We start from the raw sequence: 20,163 nt of genomic DNA on the forward strand, positions 1-20,163 counted from the left end.
AGTGCCTGCTAGAGACTCTCCATGAGAGAACAGAGCTTTAGGCAACTGTTGAATAATTTCTTCTTTAAAGGAAGTTTATGCTGTGCACTTGACAAATAAAGGAACTGGCTAACCCAACAACAATCTCCATAAATATGAGTTATTTATATGAAAAGTATTCTGAAAAATTCTTACAATGAGAAATACAACCGTCAGCTACTGAGATGCTACAAAAGAGGAAGGAACGGTGTTTTCCAACCCATCAAAACCACAGCACTAGAGTCAGGAAACATTCTGCCCCTACCTTTAATTTGCCTATTCTTTTATCCTTGCTCTCTGCCTTAGTTACAGATCACTGGAATTACTCATTGTGGAAAGTACAAGAAGAATCCACTGACTCTATATGTCTTTATAACACTGCAATGAGAGGAAAACCATTCAGAATGTCTTTTTGAACTCATTCCTATTCAAGAAATGGTATGCATCAATTAAAGCACCCAGGCTTCCATTTTATATTCAATGTGTAGCTGACTCAATTAATTCAAACAGAATGGCTGTGGGACCTTCCTTTCCAGCATACTTGAAGGGTTAAAAGTTTTTATTTTTAGCCAAGTCTCTAATGTCTCTTCAGAACCTTCCTACCCAAGAGAGATGGAAGCCAAGAGAAACAGGCATGCATCCTTGGACAAGAGGTACGACAGATGGGGAAAGGGATAGGAAGTATATAGGAAGTATTACAGCAGTGGCAAAACCAGAAGAAGACCATGGGAAAGAATAGAAGTAGTTTGCGAGTAGGGAAAACTGCCTCCTGGCCTGGGGAGCCAGGGATGGGACTGTGACAAAAACTAGTGTGAAGGGGAAATGAAATGCACTGGGTGTGATAAAGAGAAATGTCTACCTGCTTGGAGCGTTGGCAAGGTGGAGGGAGGGTATGGGATCAGCTTGCCATGTTAGAGGGCAATCCTCCCCCTCCTTCTATCCTCAACATTGCAGGGAAATTATTGCTTCAATGCTCGATCATTTAAAACAAATGTTTCACTTTTTTTTTTTTTTTTTTTTTTTCAAAACAAATGCTGCCTGGATTAAGACAATTTAAATTTGCAAATTTTCCAAAAAGCTGGGATTTCTAATGAAAACTGCTGATTAATCATGTAGATTTCAACATCTTCTTTTCAATATTAGACCTACTTTAAAAAGGGCAACCTCAAAGCAGTGCTCAGAGCAAAAGACAGACCTGTGTGCCTTGGAGCTGAGGGGCAGCTCCACCTCTGAATGCTCCGGCAACATGATTACAGCCTCTCCCATGACAAATGAAAGCCCTGGTTATTACAAAGATCAGATTTTTTACAAACAGGAGATGACACTATTCCCAGCTCTCCTGGGACACAAAGACTGTCTTCCTGAACAGACACTGTAAGAGTAGCTCTAACTATACAGTTACATTTTTGTATTTTCTATATGTGTCCCCACCCCATTCCATATGCCCTTGTTCTTTTCAAAGAATTCTGGTACACAAAGAGGAATTGGGAATTATTTTGTAAACATAACTTTTTTTTTCTTGTTACATTTTGTTGATAACCCACATGGAAGACCATAAACTATTCTAAGCACACTATTTCAGTATCACAACAATATTAAATTTGTTATACTGAATATTAATAGGAAGGAAAAAAAAAAAACAGGTTTCTCAGCTAGTGTCCTACTTTGCCAAAATACACGTTTAAATTTCATACAGACTTCTGAACTGGAATAAATAGTGAAATTCCAAGGAAAATGCACATAAGATTATGGAATATTGAAACTGAAGTATCTTCTCTGCTGTTCATATAATCCAAACTAATTATTATTCATTAATAGGCAGATACTGTATTTAGGAATTTACTGCTGCTGTTGTCACTGTGTGTTAACTGCAACTTTCAGACATACTGAACTCATTTGCTCATAACAGAAGTCACTGGCAAAATGAGACCTTTAATTTGCACTTCTTTTAAGACTGAAATGAAAGACCACCATTAATGTATTTCAGGCAGCATCACAGATTATCCTGAGCATGGTATTTTTCTTAAAGACAGATTCCAGATTCATAGCATTATGTGAAAATATCTTTTTAAATTAGCTTTTTTTTTTTTTTCTTTCATTATTGTGGGAAGAAAAGCCACAACATTTTAGTAATATTATATATCAAGAAGAATAAACTGTATTTAGGACTAAGATAGGTGTTTCATCACATTTTGTCACACCACTACTGATACAAAAAATATGTTCCTTAAGTCGGATGTAAAACAGTGACCAAATAACCACCAACGGAAGTATTGTTGGCCCTCCTGAAACTTTTGTTTGTTTGGTCTCAGGTTTGGGGGTTTAGTTTTCCTGAGGCATATGGGGAGTTGGTTTGTGGTATTTGAGTCTTTTAAAAAGTAACATTTAATTCTCATTACTCAGCAATGCTGTGCTTGTTTTTTAATCAAGTCTTACCAAGAAAAAATAAGGATGGTGGAGATTTTTAACACTCATTTTAAACAACATAGTGTTTCACTAAGCTCTAGAGAACTCACACATTTGTAGAGTGAAGACAAGGTTGTCTGCTTACAAAAGTAAAATAAAGCTACAAGTGAGCTTTACTGACAAATAGAAAATAGGCTATACAAAATCCAGTTAATACCTGATAAAAGCACTTCTCCACCAACAAATGCTTCTACTCTAGTTTGACAGTAGTTACCATGATCAGTCTTGGCAAACCACAAATAGTTTTCAAAAAGAGAAGTAGTACTTCTTTAATGCAGGAATATGAGTAATATTCAGCTCAGTGCTGAACAATCAGTAAATTATCAGTACAGATAAGAATAGCTGCTATTTGTGATATCACCTTATAGTGTTCTGTGAGTACTCTGTTATGGCTTAGATCTGCCTTCATTTACACAGATTTCTTACTATAATTCTACAGATTTTCATTATGATTCTTCTTGTTATATCAATTTCATATTCCAAAACCACGCACACATTATTTTTACTTACAAATAAAGCTCTTATGCTTTTCTGTATAATTTCTGCATTATTTCATTATTAAAACACTTGAGAGCCAGTCCTTTATACTACAGAATAAATGGGCCAGACTTGGAAATAAGAAAAAACAATAGGAGAAATTGCTATGTAAATGTTTTCTGGATAGCACTACTCCAAATTTGTCTGAAATACACAACTGACATGTATATGTCTAAGATACGAAATCTAGTATGCCAGTTTGTTCATTTACAAGAGTTTTGATTAATTTGTAACAAAGTCGACTTTTTATAGAAACAAGTGAAGAGAAAGGCAAATATTTATCAAGTGTCTTTAAAAGAGATACATTTCTGCCTTCAGAAAGGCAGCTTTATAAGTTTACTGAGTACATGTTTTATATATATGAAATTACAGGCCTTCAGATTTCATCTCTTTTCATCCCTAGCTCTGGACAGTAATGGATGCAGAATAATTTTGGTTTAAAGGTTGGAGAAAGAAATACTTACTATTCTTAGCTTCACAGCAAAGTAAATTGAAAAGTAAAAGCAAGCATTTAATAGTAAAAGTTATAAACTGAGTAGCTGTGGGTTAACCCTGGCTGGCAGCTGAGCAGCACACAGTGGCATGCTCACTCTCCCTCAGTGGGGTGGGGAAGAAAATCAGAAGGGCAAAAGTGAGAAAACTTGTTCTTTGAGATAAGGCTAGTTTAATAAAGAAAAACTATGTGTGCTAGCAAAACAACATACAGAATTCATTCATTAATTCCCATCAACAGGCAGACGTTTAGCCATTTCCAGGAAAACAGGGTTTCATCACACATCTGCTCTGTGGGAAGATAAATGCCGTAACTCTGAATGCTCCCCTCACTTCAGTTTCACTGAATAGCATGCCATTATATGGTATGGAATATCCCTCTCCTCAACTGAGGCCAGCTGTCCCAGCTGCATTCCCACCTTGACTCTTGTCCACCCGCAGTCTGTTCGCTGGGAGGGTAGAGTGAGAAACAGAGAAAGCCTTGATGCTGTGTAAGCATAGCTCAGCAACAACTAAAATAGCTGAGCTATCAATTGGTGTTTTGGTCACCAATCCCGACCAGCACCTTACAGACTGCTATGAAGAAAATTACCTCCATCCCAGCCATTCAAGCTAAAAAAATTAATGTATAGGAAAACATGCAAAGACCATACCTTCATTTCAATAACTGTTTGAAGAGCCTTTGTCTTTGCTGGCTCAGGCTGAAGTTGGGTTCTTCTATGTAACTCCTGTGGAGGGACACGATAGAAATAAGCCTGATGACTCATCTTTCCATTATTTTAATCACTCATGAATGTATTGCAGCAAAACAGAAGTCTGATTATTAGAGCATGCAACTCCAAATGCTACAGGTGCTTCCCTCTCTATAATCCCTCTAACACCACTGCAGTCCCTTTCTTATATTACAGTCAAGACTGCTGGCACACGCACTATTACTGAAACCTCTATCAATAATTAATGTCAACTGTGACAAAGCCAGCAAGTAATTTCTTAGTCCAAATACAACACTGCTGTTTCTGCCTAGATATCAAAATTTAGTCCATTCAGTTGTGCTACTAGTTCAAATACTGTTAAGAGTCATGTACATGTAAAATCTTCTACTGTTGTTTCATTTTAGTTTTTCCACTGATACCTGAAATAAGCGATTTAAAAACATTATATTTAAATTTGATGTTTTAAGGATAGTAATTACATAGTGGGCTGATGCAACATCCTCTACATTAGCAATTACATTTCAGTTTTCACATTTTCCTATTTTTTACTCATTGTACTGCACACATAGCAGAAAAAGATTTTAATCATTAGATAAGACATACAATTAACAGAATTAGTGCCTATTGGTCATTGTAAAAAGAGAGAACAAAGATAGCATCACTCAGGCTCTTACAAAACACAGTTGTATCTTGGTCTAAGGTATCACAAAAAAATGCACATTTACATAGAGCAATGTAGAGCTGTAACGAAACATTACTTCAGAATTTGATGATGCTTATACCCCTCCTACAAACGGTCCAATCAATTTGTAAGAAACCAAAATAGGGCAGACTTAGCCATACATGGCTCCCCTCAAAAGGGCAGGACTGCCAAGGCAGATATCTTTCTCACCCTGGTTTTCCTGCACATCAGTGCTCTACATTCACACTTGAGCTAACTTTATAACAATGACCAATACATTTTTGCATGGTAGGCTGAGAAGCTGGATGTGTTCACTGAAAGACAGGTTAACTGACTCCAGAACCTGAGCTATTGTGTATTCCAAATCGTGCTTCTCCCAGATCGTCTTGAAATTCAGGAAAAAGAGTAATCAAAAACCATAACACCGTGATCCTTATTATCTTCACCATTACATAGTGCAAATATTCACTATTTGTACAGTACCTAACAATGACACCTTAGCCAATAACCAAACCTCCTAAGAATCCCAGTAATGTAAGTAATTACGAAGAAGAGAAATAATGAATTGGATGCTGTCTTGCCTATTCTATTTTGCTCATTCTGTGTACTTTCCATAGAAGAGATGTACAGAAACATAATGGTTAAATGGATAAATATAAACTGCTAAATTAGATTCTGACATTAAATACATTAAATATTAAAAATATTGCATTAAATATTAAATTTGTCCCGCTCTACTCTGCGCTGGTGCGGCCCCACCTCGAGTACTGTGTGCAGTTCTGGGCACCACAGTATAAAAAGGACATGAAACTGTTGGAGAGTGTCCAGAGGAGGGCTACGAAGATGGTGAAAGGCCTGGAGGGGAAGACGTACGAGGAACGGCTGAGGGCACTGGGCCTGTTCAGCCTGGAGAAGAGGAGGCTGAGGGGAGACCTCATCGCAGTCTACAACTTCCTCGTAAGGGGGTGTCGAGAGGCAGGAGACCTTTTCTCCATTAACACCAGCGACAGGACCCGCAGGAACGGGGTTAAGCTGAGGCAGGGGAAATTTAGGCTTGACATAAGGAGGGGGTTCTTCACAGAGAGGGTGGTTGCACACTGGAACAGGCTCCCCAGGGAAGTGGTCACTGCACCGAGCCTGTCTGAATTTAAGAAGAGATTGGACTGTGCACTTAGTCACATGGTCTGAACTTTTGGGTAGACCTGTGCGGTGTCAAGAGTTGGACTTGATGATCCTTAAGGGTCCCTTCCAACTCAGGATATTCTATGATTCTATGATTCTATGAAATATATAGGTATATTTAAACCATCTCTAACATATGAGAACATTGAATTTCTAATTTTGCACTGGGCATTTAAGAAAACATCTGAATGCTCCTTTCTCCTTGTTTTTGTATTTCTATTTTTCTGATTCTCCGCGTTATAAAAAGAAAAATCTTTGCAAATCACCTATCCAGAGGGAATCTTTCAATCACCACCAGCTGGTTGTATCAGATGAAACAAGTACATTCACCACACAAATGTTTTAGAAAAATAAGAGTATGTCATAGATTTGTCATAACAAAAGTCATGGAAAAATAGCTGGCCAGACCATTATCTGATCAGCAAAAATTACAGCTAATTTTAAGACCAGACTTTGCTTCCCAAGGCCTGGGGAATATAAACAGGATTCCATACATTACCCAGGGAGACAAACCAGAGTTTCCACCCCCTTAGCCAAAGATGAATAGACTGCCAATGATGCATATTCCTAGATGTCTATCATAGCATGAAGACTTGCCTCATAATACTTTCCCTGTTTGCTTTATGAATCAATCTGAAGCTGGCTGATTTAAAAGCTTTTCTTCCCTATCCCTGATGGTAAAATGAAGCAGACTAAGATTCTGGAGAAGATCAGAATATTACTCCCACTTTATTATTTTGTGTGGGTTTTCTTCCAATCACATTCAAATGTTTGGAGACTCCCAAAGGGCTCAGTTCTTGAATTTATGTTGGTCTATGTACGTGTTTTTCTTTTCGGGTACTGATTCAGGGATATACTTTTGGGGTACTGCTTCAAGGATATTACCACTTTATGAGAATGATAACTTATACCGATTGTTTTACTGTCTGAGGTCATCTGAAGGGTTTCAGATTTGCCTGAACAGCTAAGCAAGAGATATTCTGAACATTTCACAAAGTCATTAATAGCCTAAGGAAACCAGATTTTTATCCATTACATCATTTCTGAATGGCACTTCTTTGTCTTTTTAATTTGAAGGCATTGGTGTCCATCAGGGCTGGTCAATTTTAAGCACTGCCTCCTAAAAGCACAGGATCAGGCAATTCCAAAATATCAGAAGGCAGGCAGGCAGGACAGAAGGCCAGCCTGGCTGACCAGGGAACTTCTACTGGAGCTTAGGCAAAAAAAGAAAGTGTACGGCTGCTGGAAGGAGGGTCAGGCAATGAGGAAGGAATACAGGGATTCTGTTCGTATTTGCAGGGAGAAAATTCGTGGGGCCAAAGCCCAACTAGAGTTGAAGCTGGCCATGTCTGTGAGAGACAATAAAAAAAGGTTTTTATAGATATGTGAACAGAAAAAGGAGAACCAGAGAAAACATAGGTCCACTACTTGAAGAGGAAGGTCTCCTCACAGACAATGACATAGGCAAAGCAGAGACATTTAATGCCTTCTTCGCCTCTGTCTTCAACACTGATGATGGGCTTTGGGATCCAGGGTGCCCTGAGCTGGAAGGCCATGACGGTGGGAATGATAAACTCCTAAATGACCCTGAACGTGTGCGGGATTTGCTGCTCCACATGGATCCATACAAGTCCCTGGGTCCGGATGGAGTTCACCCCAAGGTGCTTAAAGAGCTGGATGACATCACTGCAGGACCTTTCTCAATTATTTTTCAATGATCCTGGGAATCTGGAGAGGTTCCAGTAGACTGGAAGATGGCAAATGTTGTCCCAATTTTCAAAAAGGGGAAGAAAGAAGACCCTAGCAATTACAGGCCTGTCAGTCTCATGTCAGTTCCTGGTATAATTATGGAGAAGATGATCCTTGAAGTTATTGAGGCACACCTGGGGGACAATGCAGTCATTGGTCCCAGCCAACATGGGTTCATGAGGGGTAGGTCCTGCGTAACAAATTTGATTTCCTTTTATAAGATCACCCATCTAGTTGACCAAGGGAAACCAGCTGATGTGATCTTTTTGGACTTCAGCAAGGCTTTTGACACAGTTTCCCATAGGATCCTACTGGACAAAATGTCCAGCATACAACTTAACAAAAACATCATACGATGGGTGAGCAATTGGCTGACGGGCAGGGCTCAAAGGGCTGTGGTAAATGGGGCCACATGTGGCTGGCGGACGGTCACTAGTGGGGTCCCTCAAGGCTCCATTTTAGGGCCAGTCCTCTTCAATGTCTTTATAAATGATTTGGATGTAGGACTAGAAGGTGTTCTGAGCAAATTTGCCAACGACACCAAACTTGGAGGAGTTGTGGACTCAGATGAGGGTGGAAAGGCCTTGCAGAGAGATCTGGACAGACTGGAGAGCTGGGCGATCACCAGCCACATGAAGTTTAAGAAAGGCAAGTGCCGGGTCCTGCACCTGGAACAGGGCAACTCTGGCTATACGTACAGACTGGGTGATGAGATGCTGGAGAGGGATCTGGGGGTTGTGGTAGACAACAAGTTGAATATGAGCCAGCAGTGTGCCCTGGCAGCCAGGAGGGCCAACCGTATCCTGGGGTGCATCAAGCACGGCATCACTAGCTGGTCGAGGGAGGTGATTGTCCCGCTCTGCTCTGCACTGGTGCAGCCTCAGCTCGAGTACTGTGTGCAGTTCTGGGCACCACAGTACAAGAAGGACGTTAAACGGTTGGAGAGTGTCCAGAGGAGGGCGACGAAGATGGTGAAGGGCCTAGAGGGGAAGACATATGAGAAGCGGCTGAGGGCACTGGGCCTGTTCAGCCTGGAGAAGAGGAGGCTAAGGGGAGACCTCATCACAGTCAACTACAACTTCCTTGCGAAGGGGAGTGGAGAGGCAGGTGACCTATTCTCTGTAAACACCAGTGATAGGACCCACGGGAATACTGTTAAACTGAGGCAGGGGAAGTTTAGGCTGGACATCAGGAAGAGGTTCTTCACCGAGAGGGTGGCTGCACACTGGAACAGGCTCCCCAGGGACATAGCCTCTGCACCAAGCCTGTCTGAATTTAAGAAGTGATTGGACTGTGCACTTAGTCACATGGTCTAAACTTTTGGGCAGACCTGTGTAGTGCCAGGAGTTCAACTTGATGATCCTTGAGTCCCTTCCAACTCGGAATATTCTATGATTCTATGATAATTTCTTTTAAGAAAAAGTCTAAAGAAAGAAGAAAGTCTAAAGAAAGAAAAAGTCTAAAGAAAGAAAGAAAGTCTAAAGAGCCTAAAGAAACTTTGGGTAAGGGAGAGGTAGGGAAGGGTTGGCTGTTTTTTTGTTTTGTTTTTCAACAAACAAAAAAGCACAGCGTCAGGGATAGTTTAACCTGCACTCCATCAAATGGAACTCTTGACACTTACATCCATGTTAAAGTACTTATGCCATCATCTCTGTAACCATCAAGGTCTATAACACTAATTTCTCAGATATGTGCTCATTTAGGAAATTACACTTTCGTTACATCCCCTGACATCTGTTTCACTGTAATTGCTATTACATCTGAATAACTACTTCTTACATACAAATTAATTATAATCCTGCATAATCAGATACCCACACCACATAATTAGCCCTAGAATTTCATAATGATGCTTAGCTGTCAAGGTGGTTAACACACCCCCCCACAAAACTGACACGTAATCAGATCTTTTTCTTCAAAATTCTCTAGTATTCTTTTAGACCACAATGAGCCTTAAATGAAAACTGGCTGTTGCTTTCTCCTTCCATGTTTCTGAGACATTAGAGTAGCATTTATTTTTTATTTTTCTGGCCTCATGAGTAACTTCAGCACACCATTTTAATACTAATTTAAGCATCAGAAAATACCGAGAGGAGGCATTTCATATACTTCCTTAAAAATGCTGAAAAAAAATCCTGTTCCTTTGTTCAGAAATGGATAAGATGACCTTTCAAGATTTTCTCATTACTGACTGATATTCAACACCTGCACTACATAGCATCAGCTATATGAACCTAATACTAATTTAGGTTGAAACAAAACTGCCCTTTCATCCTAGCTTTATTGTAAGACTCTTCATCACTTGGCTGGAGGAAAGCCAGAGTGCTACAAACTGATCTTTCTTTTATTCTGTTTCTGATGTATTAAAGTCCCTAAGATCATTGGTAACTGTCTTGTTCTGATTAGATGAGATTTACTCAAGTCTTTCAGTTCAAAGATTACATAAACACTGTTAATGCAGTTCAAGATTTTACCTTCTATTTACATAAAACCTCTTCAAATAGCATTACACAAAGTGATAAAATGAAAAGGACTGTTGCAGATAACAGGCAGTTTAGGGATGGCATCCAACTCAAGAAATTCTCAGTGAGTGCTTCCATTTCAAGTGGTAATTTTTTACTAATTAAAGAATAGGATGAAAATGGAATCAAAAAAGATTTTTTAAAAGAAGTCAAAATTTAAGACATACAAAAAATAAAGATATAATACAAAGACATCATAGTTAAATAACCTTTGGGAGAAGTGAATGATTAAAGATGGCAGCAACTTTTCCTAAGGCAACATAAGTACAGGTGTAGAAAACCATTCTATTAGTAAACCTAACTTCTTATATTCCTAATTAGGATGTACAAATCAGTGACTTACAGCAGGTGATGGTATAAGAGCTGCTAAGTCTCTCAAGTACCTCAACAAAGCAGACTGTTTCCATGCTTCTGGCAAAGGAAGCCTTGGTATTATTTCTACATGACTAGCTTCTCTGGACTTGAAAATTTAAATCAGGAATATATGAATAATTCTAATCAATTATTTCATTTAAGTAAAATCACACCACTCACCAAAAGTATCTAAACAGTACTATCTTTAGCCAAAAATACCATTAGAAAGACCAATCAAATAATACTTAATGAAAATACTACAAAAATGTAACATATAGGAATTAATTTATTTGTAATGCATAAGCTCATCTTCTCTTTCCTGTTTTCTACCCCTTCCCACCTACCCCTAGCCAAAATGGCATCACAGTAATTTAGATGAAAGCATATTTAAGAAATCCTGATCAAGCTATCTGTCTGGAAACTGACAACAATAAAAAAAAAAAATTCCACGTCTGGCTGCAGTGTGCAGTAAAATAAAACATGCTCAGAAATTATTCCAAAGCACACATTGCCATTGGTCTTCTTTTACAGAGCCAGTACTATAGGTACATGAGCTCTGTGAGAACCAGTTGGGATTTGACCCAATTTCTCAAACTATGTTTATAGTTTGAAGAAAAGAAAATGTGAAGACAAGCTATGAAATGAAAAATTATGGGAAACAAAGAATTGATAGCTATATGAGTTCTGTACTAGAGAAAGTTTTTTCATATAATAGGTGTATTAGAATTTAAATTCTCAGTTAAGCCGACTACTCAAGATGCAGGCCTAATTTTCTCTCCATTGAGCATTTTCCGATAAACGGACAGATAAGAGTTGAGATGAATACCAAGGAATTTAGCGGTAAGTTTAATGAATTAGATACTAACAAGCTCTGAAAAACACATCAATACTCCAACACCACAGATGAGTCTAGCAATAACCTCACTGGCCTCAGTATTACTCTTGGACAACTGTTCTTAAACCACTCCTTGCCTAGATTAGAAATCTTGGCTGTGTGAAGACATAGGGGAGAGAGGAACAAAGTTTTTACACCAGGATAAAACCACCATAATGAATCACTATCTATTAAAAAAAAATAAAAATCATACTTCAATATATTCTTGAACTCATGCATAAAATAAGAACTTAGGATATGTTTTACCAACGTGCCCCTGAAGACTCTAAGGGAAAATAATCTGAGCATTAAGAAACTCAGCTTTTGACTTGTATGTCAAAAGCACCTTAAGCAACCACATATGTTGTCATACTTGAAGAGTGTCCTCTGGCAATAGACCACATAGAAAAAGTTTCAAGCAAAAAGGTGATTTGTGTATGGAGCTTGAAATGCATGTGGGACAATTCAGTTTCTAATTGAAAGCATGTTGAATGTTCCCTGAAAGGAGCTACTGAAACTGTAGTTTCACCATATTTCTTGAGCATTTATTTTCTTTGTAGAAGGAAAAAAAATATCTAGAGGACCATGTCTTTTTGTGCCCAAAATTAATGCTCTTTTTTCCTCTTACTAAAATTATTTCCCAAAATAAGAAATGTTATTGCCTCACAAATATCTTCCAAGAAAGAGGCCTGTTGATGATTTTGTTCTCTCTTTTCCTTATCTTAATTTTGTTTAAAAATTCAGAACAAAACCCGTGAATGCACGTAAGTAAAGGAAGCCTATATATTTGTTGTCAGAGGAAGTGGATGACAACCAAAAAATAAAACTTCCAGTCAACACTTCTATTTATGCAACATACACTGTGAATACATTGTGGCTAAAAGATTATTTCTACTTTTCACAGTGTGTACAAAATCTAAAACTGCATGAAAAACTATGCCATTAAAAAAACAATCAAACAAACAAAAAAACATTAAAATAGACATTTATCAATAACTTATTGTACTAATAGAATTCACCTGATTTACAGTAAATAAGCAAGTGAAATGGATTTATAACAGAAACAGTTGTATAAACCAAGATTTTCTTTTTTTTTTCCCCTGTAATAACAGAATTTCACCTTAGAGATACTGAGAGTAGACTTCCCTAGTCCCCACCATCAGCAGGATGCAGCCAAATCTTAAAGGGTGACATTGCAGCAAAGATTACCAAATACAGTTCTAACATCTAGAACACAGAACAGAGTTGCAAAATGTGGCTTGCCAACCCTGCTCTTCATAAATACAAAAAATATTTTAAAGTGGGTACACTATTGTGTGATAGGATGTTACGAGCAGTGTCAACATATAGTGCTTATGATATTTCTATGGGATATTTCTTCTTCTTTTCTATTTCATATAAGCAGAGAAAAACAGTTTTCCTATTGAGCTTCTCATTACAGTAACTAACATCCTGCTAATTTCTCTAAACAAGCTGAAATGTAAGTCACAACTGTCCTAGTCTAGAAAAGCAAGAAGATAATGTCAATACCTATATTAATGCATCCTCCGTCTTCTGCCCTACGCATACATCTAATGATTTCTGAATTTCTGTTCTGCATCTGTGCTCCTCTTCAGCCCCAAATGCAGGTTTTAAAAAAAAAAAAAAAAAAAAAAAAAACTATTGCATCTTAAAGAGAAGCAAAATAATACTGCCAAAAATAAAGCCAAACCCTACTACTCCAAGTCAAAGTACTACATATTTCATACACTTGACAGTTCTCCTAAGTTTACTGAAAAATATGAGTAGCATATTGACTTCTTGCTAGCTGTTCTTTATAGACACTGAACTTCAAATATGCAGTTCACTTTTTTTTTTTTTCCTGGTACCGATCACGTTTGTAAACTCTGTATTGATAAAACAGTCTTTTTGGAATATCACTGCAAATAACCTGTAATAACCAAGGAGAAGTGTTGGCATACACATCCTCACATTGCAGTAATATTTTGAATGGACTAGCATGAGACTTTCCTTAATTTTGAAAAGCATAGTTTCATAACTGCATATACCAATATCCATAATTATTATTAATGGATATACTGCTGTTACCATTATTCTAGGCTTCCTTCTATAGTGTATCCCGTACTGTCAATTCTCCCTTCATATTGGCTCAGTGGAATTGCTAGTTATAATAATTTATGGTTTTCATTTTCAGTTCCTTAATTCTGCAGGAAGTGCTTTTCTAAATATGGGTGTGTTTTACATACTTACATATAAAATTACTGCTGGTTTAAGCTATTTAGTATTTAAACATCAGGCCTTAATCAGCAAAGCTAACAAACATCAGAGTTAATAAGACTTCAAATGTGTAAGCTCTTTGGCTTTTTGGTATAGCATTTTAATGCAAACAGTTTTGTGGTAATATTTTGAACCTTCTTCAGAAAAGGAATTGTGCAACTTGAATCCCGAACACAGGTAAGATATCTCACCATTTTAGTTTTTGATACGAAAGTGTAATTCAGTATTACTCTCAAAATATCCTCCCCACTAAGGATACTCCCTCATTTCTAAACTTCTGGACTTACTCTTTCTTCAAATACTTATGTCAGTTATTTAAAAACAAAACAAACAAAAAACACACCATGGGTACTAGGATGAATTTGTGACTCCTGAGTTTCTATCTAAGTGCCTTCAAACCAGTCCTAACATTATTTGAAACTGTGTTGTTTACAAGCAAGAAGTACCTGATAGCTGGAATTTACTTTATATTACAAGTGGAATAGTTAATCATAAGGTGAACATAAATATTCAAAACTATATCTATACATTATGGTAACTTTGCATAATCAAGCACTCTAGAGTCAAATGCTTACTGTTTTGTACTTTTATTTGTATGTACATCTATAATTGTCTTTTATTTAGATTTTAACATCTCCAAGATGGGAAGATGGAAGCCTGTTGTTGTATTATATAATCATTAGAACAAAACAGATATATATTTAAAAAAACAATTATAAAGACAACAGTTACCACATTGTCAAATAATGGAATGTAAAAGCTTTCAGAAATTACCAAAATTATTTCCCTTACATATTCAGGCAAATTTTATCTGTGCATTCTCAAGCAGTTATTACATGTGCAAATAAAAGCATTGGATTGCTGGATCAAATAAACACACACACGCAAAAAAAGGATTGTCTAAGCATTAAATTCTGTATCCGTTGAAGTCTTCTTTACAATATAACATATAAACATGAACATTATTTGATTAGCTTTCTCCACTACATACAATTTAAATGCACATTTAAATTCTTTAAGATAAATATTACATACTTTAAGATAAATGACTGCATACTTCTATGAGTGACATAGTAGTAAAAGGGGCCACAGATTAACAAAAATTGTTTACAGCTGACAGGCTATGGAAATATATTTCAGAGAGGAACATGAGCGCATTAACTGAATTCTGGATAAGAGATGAATATTTATTTCATACAAGTTTGTTTTTGTTGTTTTTTAAGAAAAATCTTATATGCAACACAAACAAACATTTCTATTTTCTTAAATTGTCATAAAAAATCCTTATAAGTATAAAGCAATCTTTTTTTTTTTTAATTTCAAAGCATTAAATGCAATGTTTGCGAAAAAAAAAAAAAATTGAAATTGCATTGATTTTCCATTGCCTTTGATCTTTTTTGAAAAGAAATTACGAGAACTGAGAGGCTAGGAGGTGAGTGGTTGGAAAGCTGCCAGGCAGAGAAGGACCTGGAAGTATTGGTGGATAGTAGGCTGAATATGAGCCAGCAGTGTGCTCAGGTGGCCAAGAAGGCCAACAACATCCTGGCTTGTATCAGAAGCAGCATGGCCAGCAGGTCTAGGGAAGTGATTGTCCCCCTGTACTCAGGGGTGAGGCTGCACCTCGAGTACTGTGTTCAGTTTTGGGCCCCTCGCTACAAGGACATGTTGGTGCTCGAGCGAGTCCAGAGAAGGGCGACGAAGCTGGTGAGGGGCCTGGAGAACAAGTCCTACGAGGAGCGGCTGAGGGAGCTGGGTTTGTTCAGCCTGGAGAAAAGGAGGCTCAGGGGTGACCTTATTGCTCTTGATAAGGACATTAAAGGAGGCTGTAATGAGGTGGGGGTTGGTCTATTCTCGCATGTGCCTGGTGACAGGATGAGGGGGAATGGGCTAAAGTTGCGCCAGGGGTGTTTTAGGTTGGGTATTAGGAAGAACTTCTTTACTGAGAGGGTTGTTAGGCATGGGCTGCCCAGGGAAGTGGTTGAGTCACCATCCCTGGAGGTCTTTAAAAGATGTTGAACTTAACCAAAGTTCAACACTTTGGTTGTTGAAACCAAATCTAACCCAAGTCAATGCAGACCTACCTGTCAGTCACAAATTATTTAGGTGCACCAACTAAGTCAGCATCTCTCAGCAGGAAAGAGGCAACATTTGCAAATACAGAACATGTATTTCACTTGAATTTATGTTCTATGGAAGAATCACAATGAATCATTACAGAAACACATTTCAGTCAGAATAATATAAAACAGAGCTGATTTTGTATGAGAATACGGTAGTGACAGAAACACCACTAGTGTTACCTACAAAAAGAATTTATCACATAACACGTCACTTAGGACTTGCATGCTAACCATACTGCACACACTACCATACCTACAGAAAAGAACCATTCCAGTCACATAGTCAACAACCTGTTGAAATAGTTATCATCCAGTTGAACACTTATCCTTTTATGAAGTATGTCAAGAGTCTGTTAAACTGAAGTTTATACACCAGCTCACCCTAGTAAAATTAAAAGAAATAAAAAACAAAAAATAAAAAACTTCCACCTAGCACCTGCTCCAATTCTTTCTCCATTGCCTGGAAAACAAATCATTACATAGTAATTTGAATTCATCTGTTCAAGTTTTCTTTCATTCTTACCTTTTTAATCTGAAGGAAAAAAGAAAAAAAATAACTGAAACATAAGGAAGAAAACATGTTTGCTCACTGCATAAAATATGCTACAGAACCTTACCTGCATTAAAGTCATGACCAGTATAAAAGTATTTGATATTGTCTCCTTAAAACAATGCACTTCTCCTCCACATTTTTTTAATGAAAGCAAAAGAAAGTTTCTTTATTTTATTCCTTTTCTCATGCAATTAAATTATATATTAAAAAAAAGCACTCTGTAGCAAAGAAGCTGTAGCAATTACAAACCAGTTATTTAAAATTTTCCGTTTTTAACTTATTTTTAGGCATGAAGATTACCTCAGAGTAAGTATGCATTTTGGTAATCTTTGGTGCCAGATTTGAGGAAGGGCAGAAAACAGGTTTAGGTTTCAACAAATAAAAATGTTTTAATATACGGAGACCATATTATGCACTACATATTATCTGATATCCATATATATATTTGGAAATAAAATAACTTAGGAAACCAGAACAATTTATTTAACCCACCGCGTCTTCCCTTTTTCCCACTGGATGAACAGCTATGCCAACCTGCACAATGCTACCATTTTCCTGAGGACCTTGCAGCCCACCACTAATGATATAACCAAATGTAAGCCTATTTCATGACTAAAAATAAAGACATGCCCGAGTATCATTAATAATCTCATTAATAAGCAGAGATTTATTGTACAGCAAAGAATTCATAACATAGGGGAAGAATCATCTGTTCAAATTGTCTTGAACAATAAACTGTTTCTCCAGTACATTAGTCTTACACTCTGCAGTACAGTCTCTACCTTGAACTTCCCTTCAGAACACATTTTTCCCCCAACCCACAAATGAGCCAAGTACGTAAGATACATTGATACAAGATACAAAGTTTGACTTTAAAAGAGCCTGCTGAGAATACCTAACCACAACAACACCCCCACCACACACTATTTAAGTCACCTCTCTATTTAATGGTCACCTAACAAATAATTTAACATTTGAGATACTATTTTGTTGATAAAATCAGCATAATAAAAATATGTAGATAAGTATATACCACATGAATTCTTTTTATAATATTCTATGGATTAAAGCTCAGAACAGAATGCCAAGCAAACCTCAGCCTGTGTGCTGAAACACAGGCTGTAATATCTCTGTATGATAATGGCGGGGAAGAGGTCTTTTTCTGCCTTTTATTTACAAATTAGTTTCAAAATATAATACATCTCACTGACATATTAAAAATGCATGTGTAAAGGTCTTTGAAACAGCCAAGTAAAAGATACTAAGTAATTAAAAACTAAATTGAAAACTAAAACATAAGGAGTAATATTTCATCCAACATTGGCTTTATATCACTTTTTTTAATCACTTATTTACATCACATTGCCAAGTCTCCACTACATAGTCCACTATATTCCAGAAGTTAAAGTAGTTTTATTGCACCAATTAATCTTAAGCCCTATTATTAGCACATAATCATTGACCTTATTAACTCATTGATTATCATGTTATCAGAAAGCTTCTAAGCTCCAAAGCTGTGAGCATCATCCCATGCTTGCATATATTTATGATTTATCCATCTTTCAGTTGTTAGTTTTTCATATAATACTCTTCTGTTAGGAGGTAAGCTTCCTTGACACTCCCTGTAGGGATTCCATAGCTCACAATGACTTTTTTTCCATACTACTTTCACACTGTACAATCCATGCTTATTACGGAGTCTAACAGTAATCTGATTTAGTCAGTTCTCTCATGTTCATTTTACACAACCCTTCTTTGTCTTACAATTGATCGAGACGTTGCATTTCTCATTTATTTCATATCTATTCCTTAACTTTTTATGGGCTTAGACAAGGTCAGTCCCAACAATCCTTTCAAAGATGGTAGTTTACTTTACATGCTTTCCCAATCCTGCCTTTGAGGAATTTGATCTATGCCTCCTATAAATCACTAGAGAGCCTGAACTTACTTTCTTTCACTGGTTTAAGTGCATACTACTGATTGAACACACAAAATCCTCAAACTAGGTATAAATATCATGTTACATATTTTTACCTGCTACTACTGTGCTTGTAGGAGCTCTCAGTGAATACAGACTGTACGATACTCTCACTCAATAACAACAAAAAAAATCTAGTAACTTACCTAGCAACTATATTAATTGTTCAATTTTCCTGAATTTAAATACAGCTATAGACAACTATTACCTGAGCTCTGGTGACATCAGATAACAAAGCTTGTATATAAAGATTATTCAAAGCAAAGAGCTATAAATAGATTTGGGTTAAAAACTATGAGATGTAAGCTAACAGTGCAAAGAAAAGAGAAACTGTGTGGAGTAAGAAATGAAACCTAGACAGTATAAAAAGTTACCTGGTGGAAACTTGCCAACAGCATAACTCTGTTGACATATTACAGAAACAATTTATTTCATTGTTTACTTGTTCCATTCTTTTGTGGTCAAATACTATCAAATACAGCCCTCTATGGGCTTGTCTAGTAGAATCTAGCAGGTTTTCTAGGCCCCTATGTCTTACCACATAACCCCCATTTCCAAAATCACTTCTTTACATATCCTGCCAATTGATAGACTTATCCCACAAATGTCTAAAATTCTTGGCATCAAATCCTGCCTAACAGAAATCTCTTTAGCAACCGGTCCATAGTCCACATCCCAGCATGCTAAAAGCTGCCTTCACATACATTATTAATTTTCTATTCAGATATCCTTGTGTGCCATTATTCAGAAGACTGAATTTCAAGGCTGAACTTCTCGAACCAGCGGTTTGACTCTTTCCTTATTTACATCAGGGTAAGCCAAGTGTAATGCTAATCAATGACATCATTCTAATGCAAAGTCACTGCAAATGAAATCATATGCAAGCCCGTTAAGCATACCAGAATAGAAAAAGCTACCACAAGGTATCTCAGATAAACTTCACATTACTTAGAGGCAACAAAAAGAAAAAAGATATAATATCTTAATTTAGCTTAATAGCATACATGCCATCAATAAAAAACCTTTAAAAATTAGGCTTCATATGTGCACTTGTCTCTTTAATTGTCCAAGTCCTCCACACCATATCTCTGTAAGCAAGGTTTTAGAAGAGGATCATTTTATGAAAAACAACACCTTAATTTCTTTGCATTTGTAATAAAAACATTTAAAAATAATGGCAGGTTTATAAACATTTATTGTAAGTCCTTCATCTTATTGCACTTTTGGATGATCGTAATTTGTTTAAAGCAGTTTACAACATGAAATAGTATTTCTAAAATAAAACTGAGTGCTCTGTAATCCTTTTTGAGCAAGCTTCTTCTGATCCTCATATCTTCTACATTTTTCTAGATGGAAACCAGAAGTACACTGGATGATCTCATCATAGGGGTGATCTAAAAAAGAATGGTATAATGGTTCTTTAATTCTCTTTTTCTTTAAAACAAATAAATTTAGGTAAGATGATTCTGTACTTTGTTTCATTAATATTTACCTTGCAGCATTCTAAGACAGCTAATTATCATATCAAATGGGAAGAACTATGAGTCAAAGAGCTGCATCATTACCTTCTTCAATTTAGTCTTTCAAGCTGGATCATCTATTTCTTTTTCTGACCCTTCTCTTACAAAGACATTTCCTGCCAGATC

General features: G+C 36.9%; 1 protein-coding gene across 18 annotated transcripts in view; it reads right to left on the reverse strand.

The window, feature by feature from the left end:
- The window catches only part of ERC2 (ELKS/RAB6-interacting/CAST family member 2), a 556,650-nt gene that overhangs the window by 426,399 nt on the left and 110,088 nt on the right, over positions 1 to 20,163 (reverse strand). For all 18 annotated transcript variants that reach the window (XR_011100132.1, XR_011100130.1, XR_011100127.1 and 15 more), the window contains one exon: positions 4,167 to 4,241. Coding sequence is in view for 2 of the 18 variants with exons in the window: in XM_068694082.1 (XP_068550183.1) it covers positions 4,167 to 4,241 (75 nt within the window). In the remaining 16 variants the exon portion in view is untranslated. The remainder of the gene's footprint in view (positions 1 to 4,166; positions 4,242 to 20,163) is intronic.

Source organism: Anas acuta, chromosome 11, assembly GCF_963932015.1.
Source record: "Anas acuta chromosome 11, bAnaAcu1.1, whole genome shotgun sequence".
NCBI lineage: Eukaryota > Metazoa > Chordata > Aves > Anseriformes > Anatidae > Anas > Anas acuta.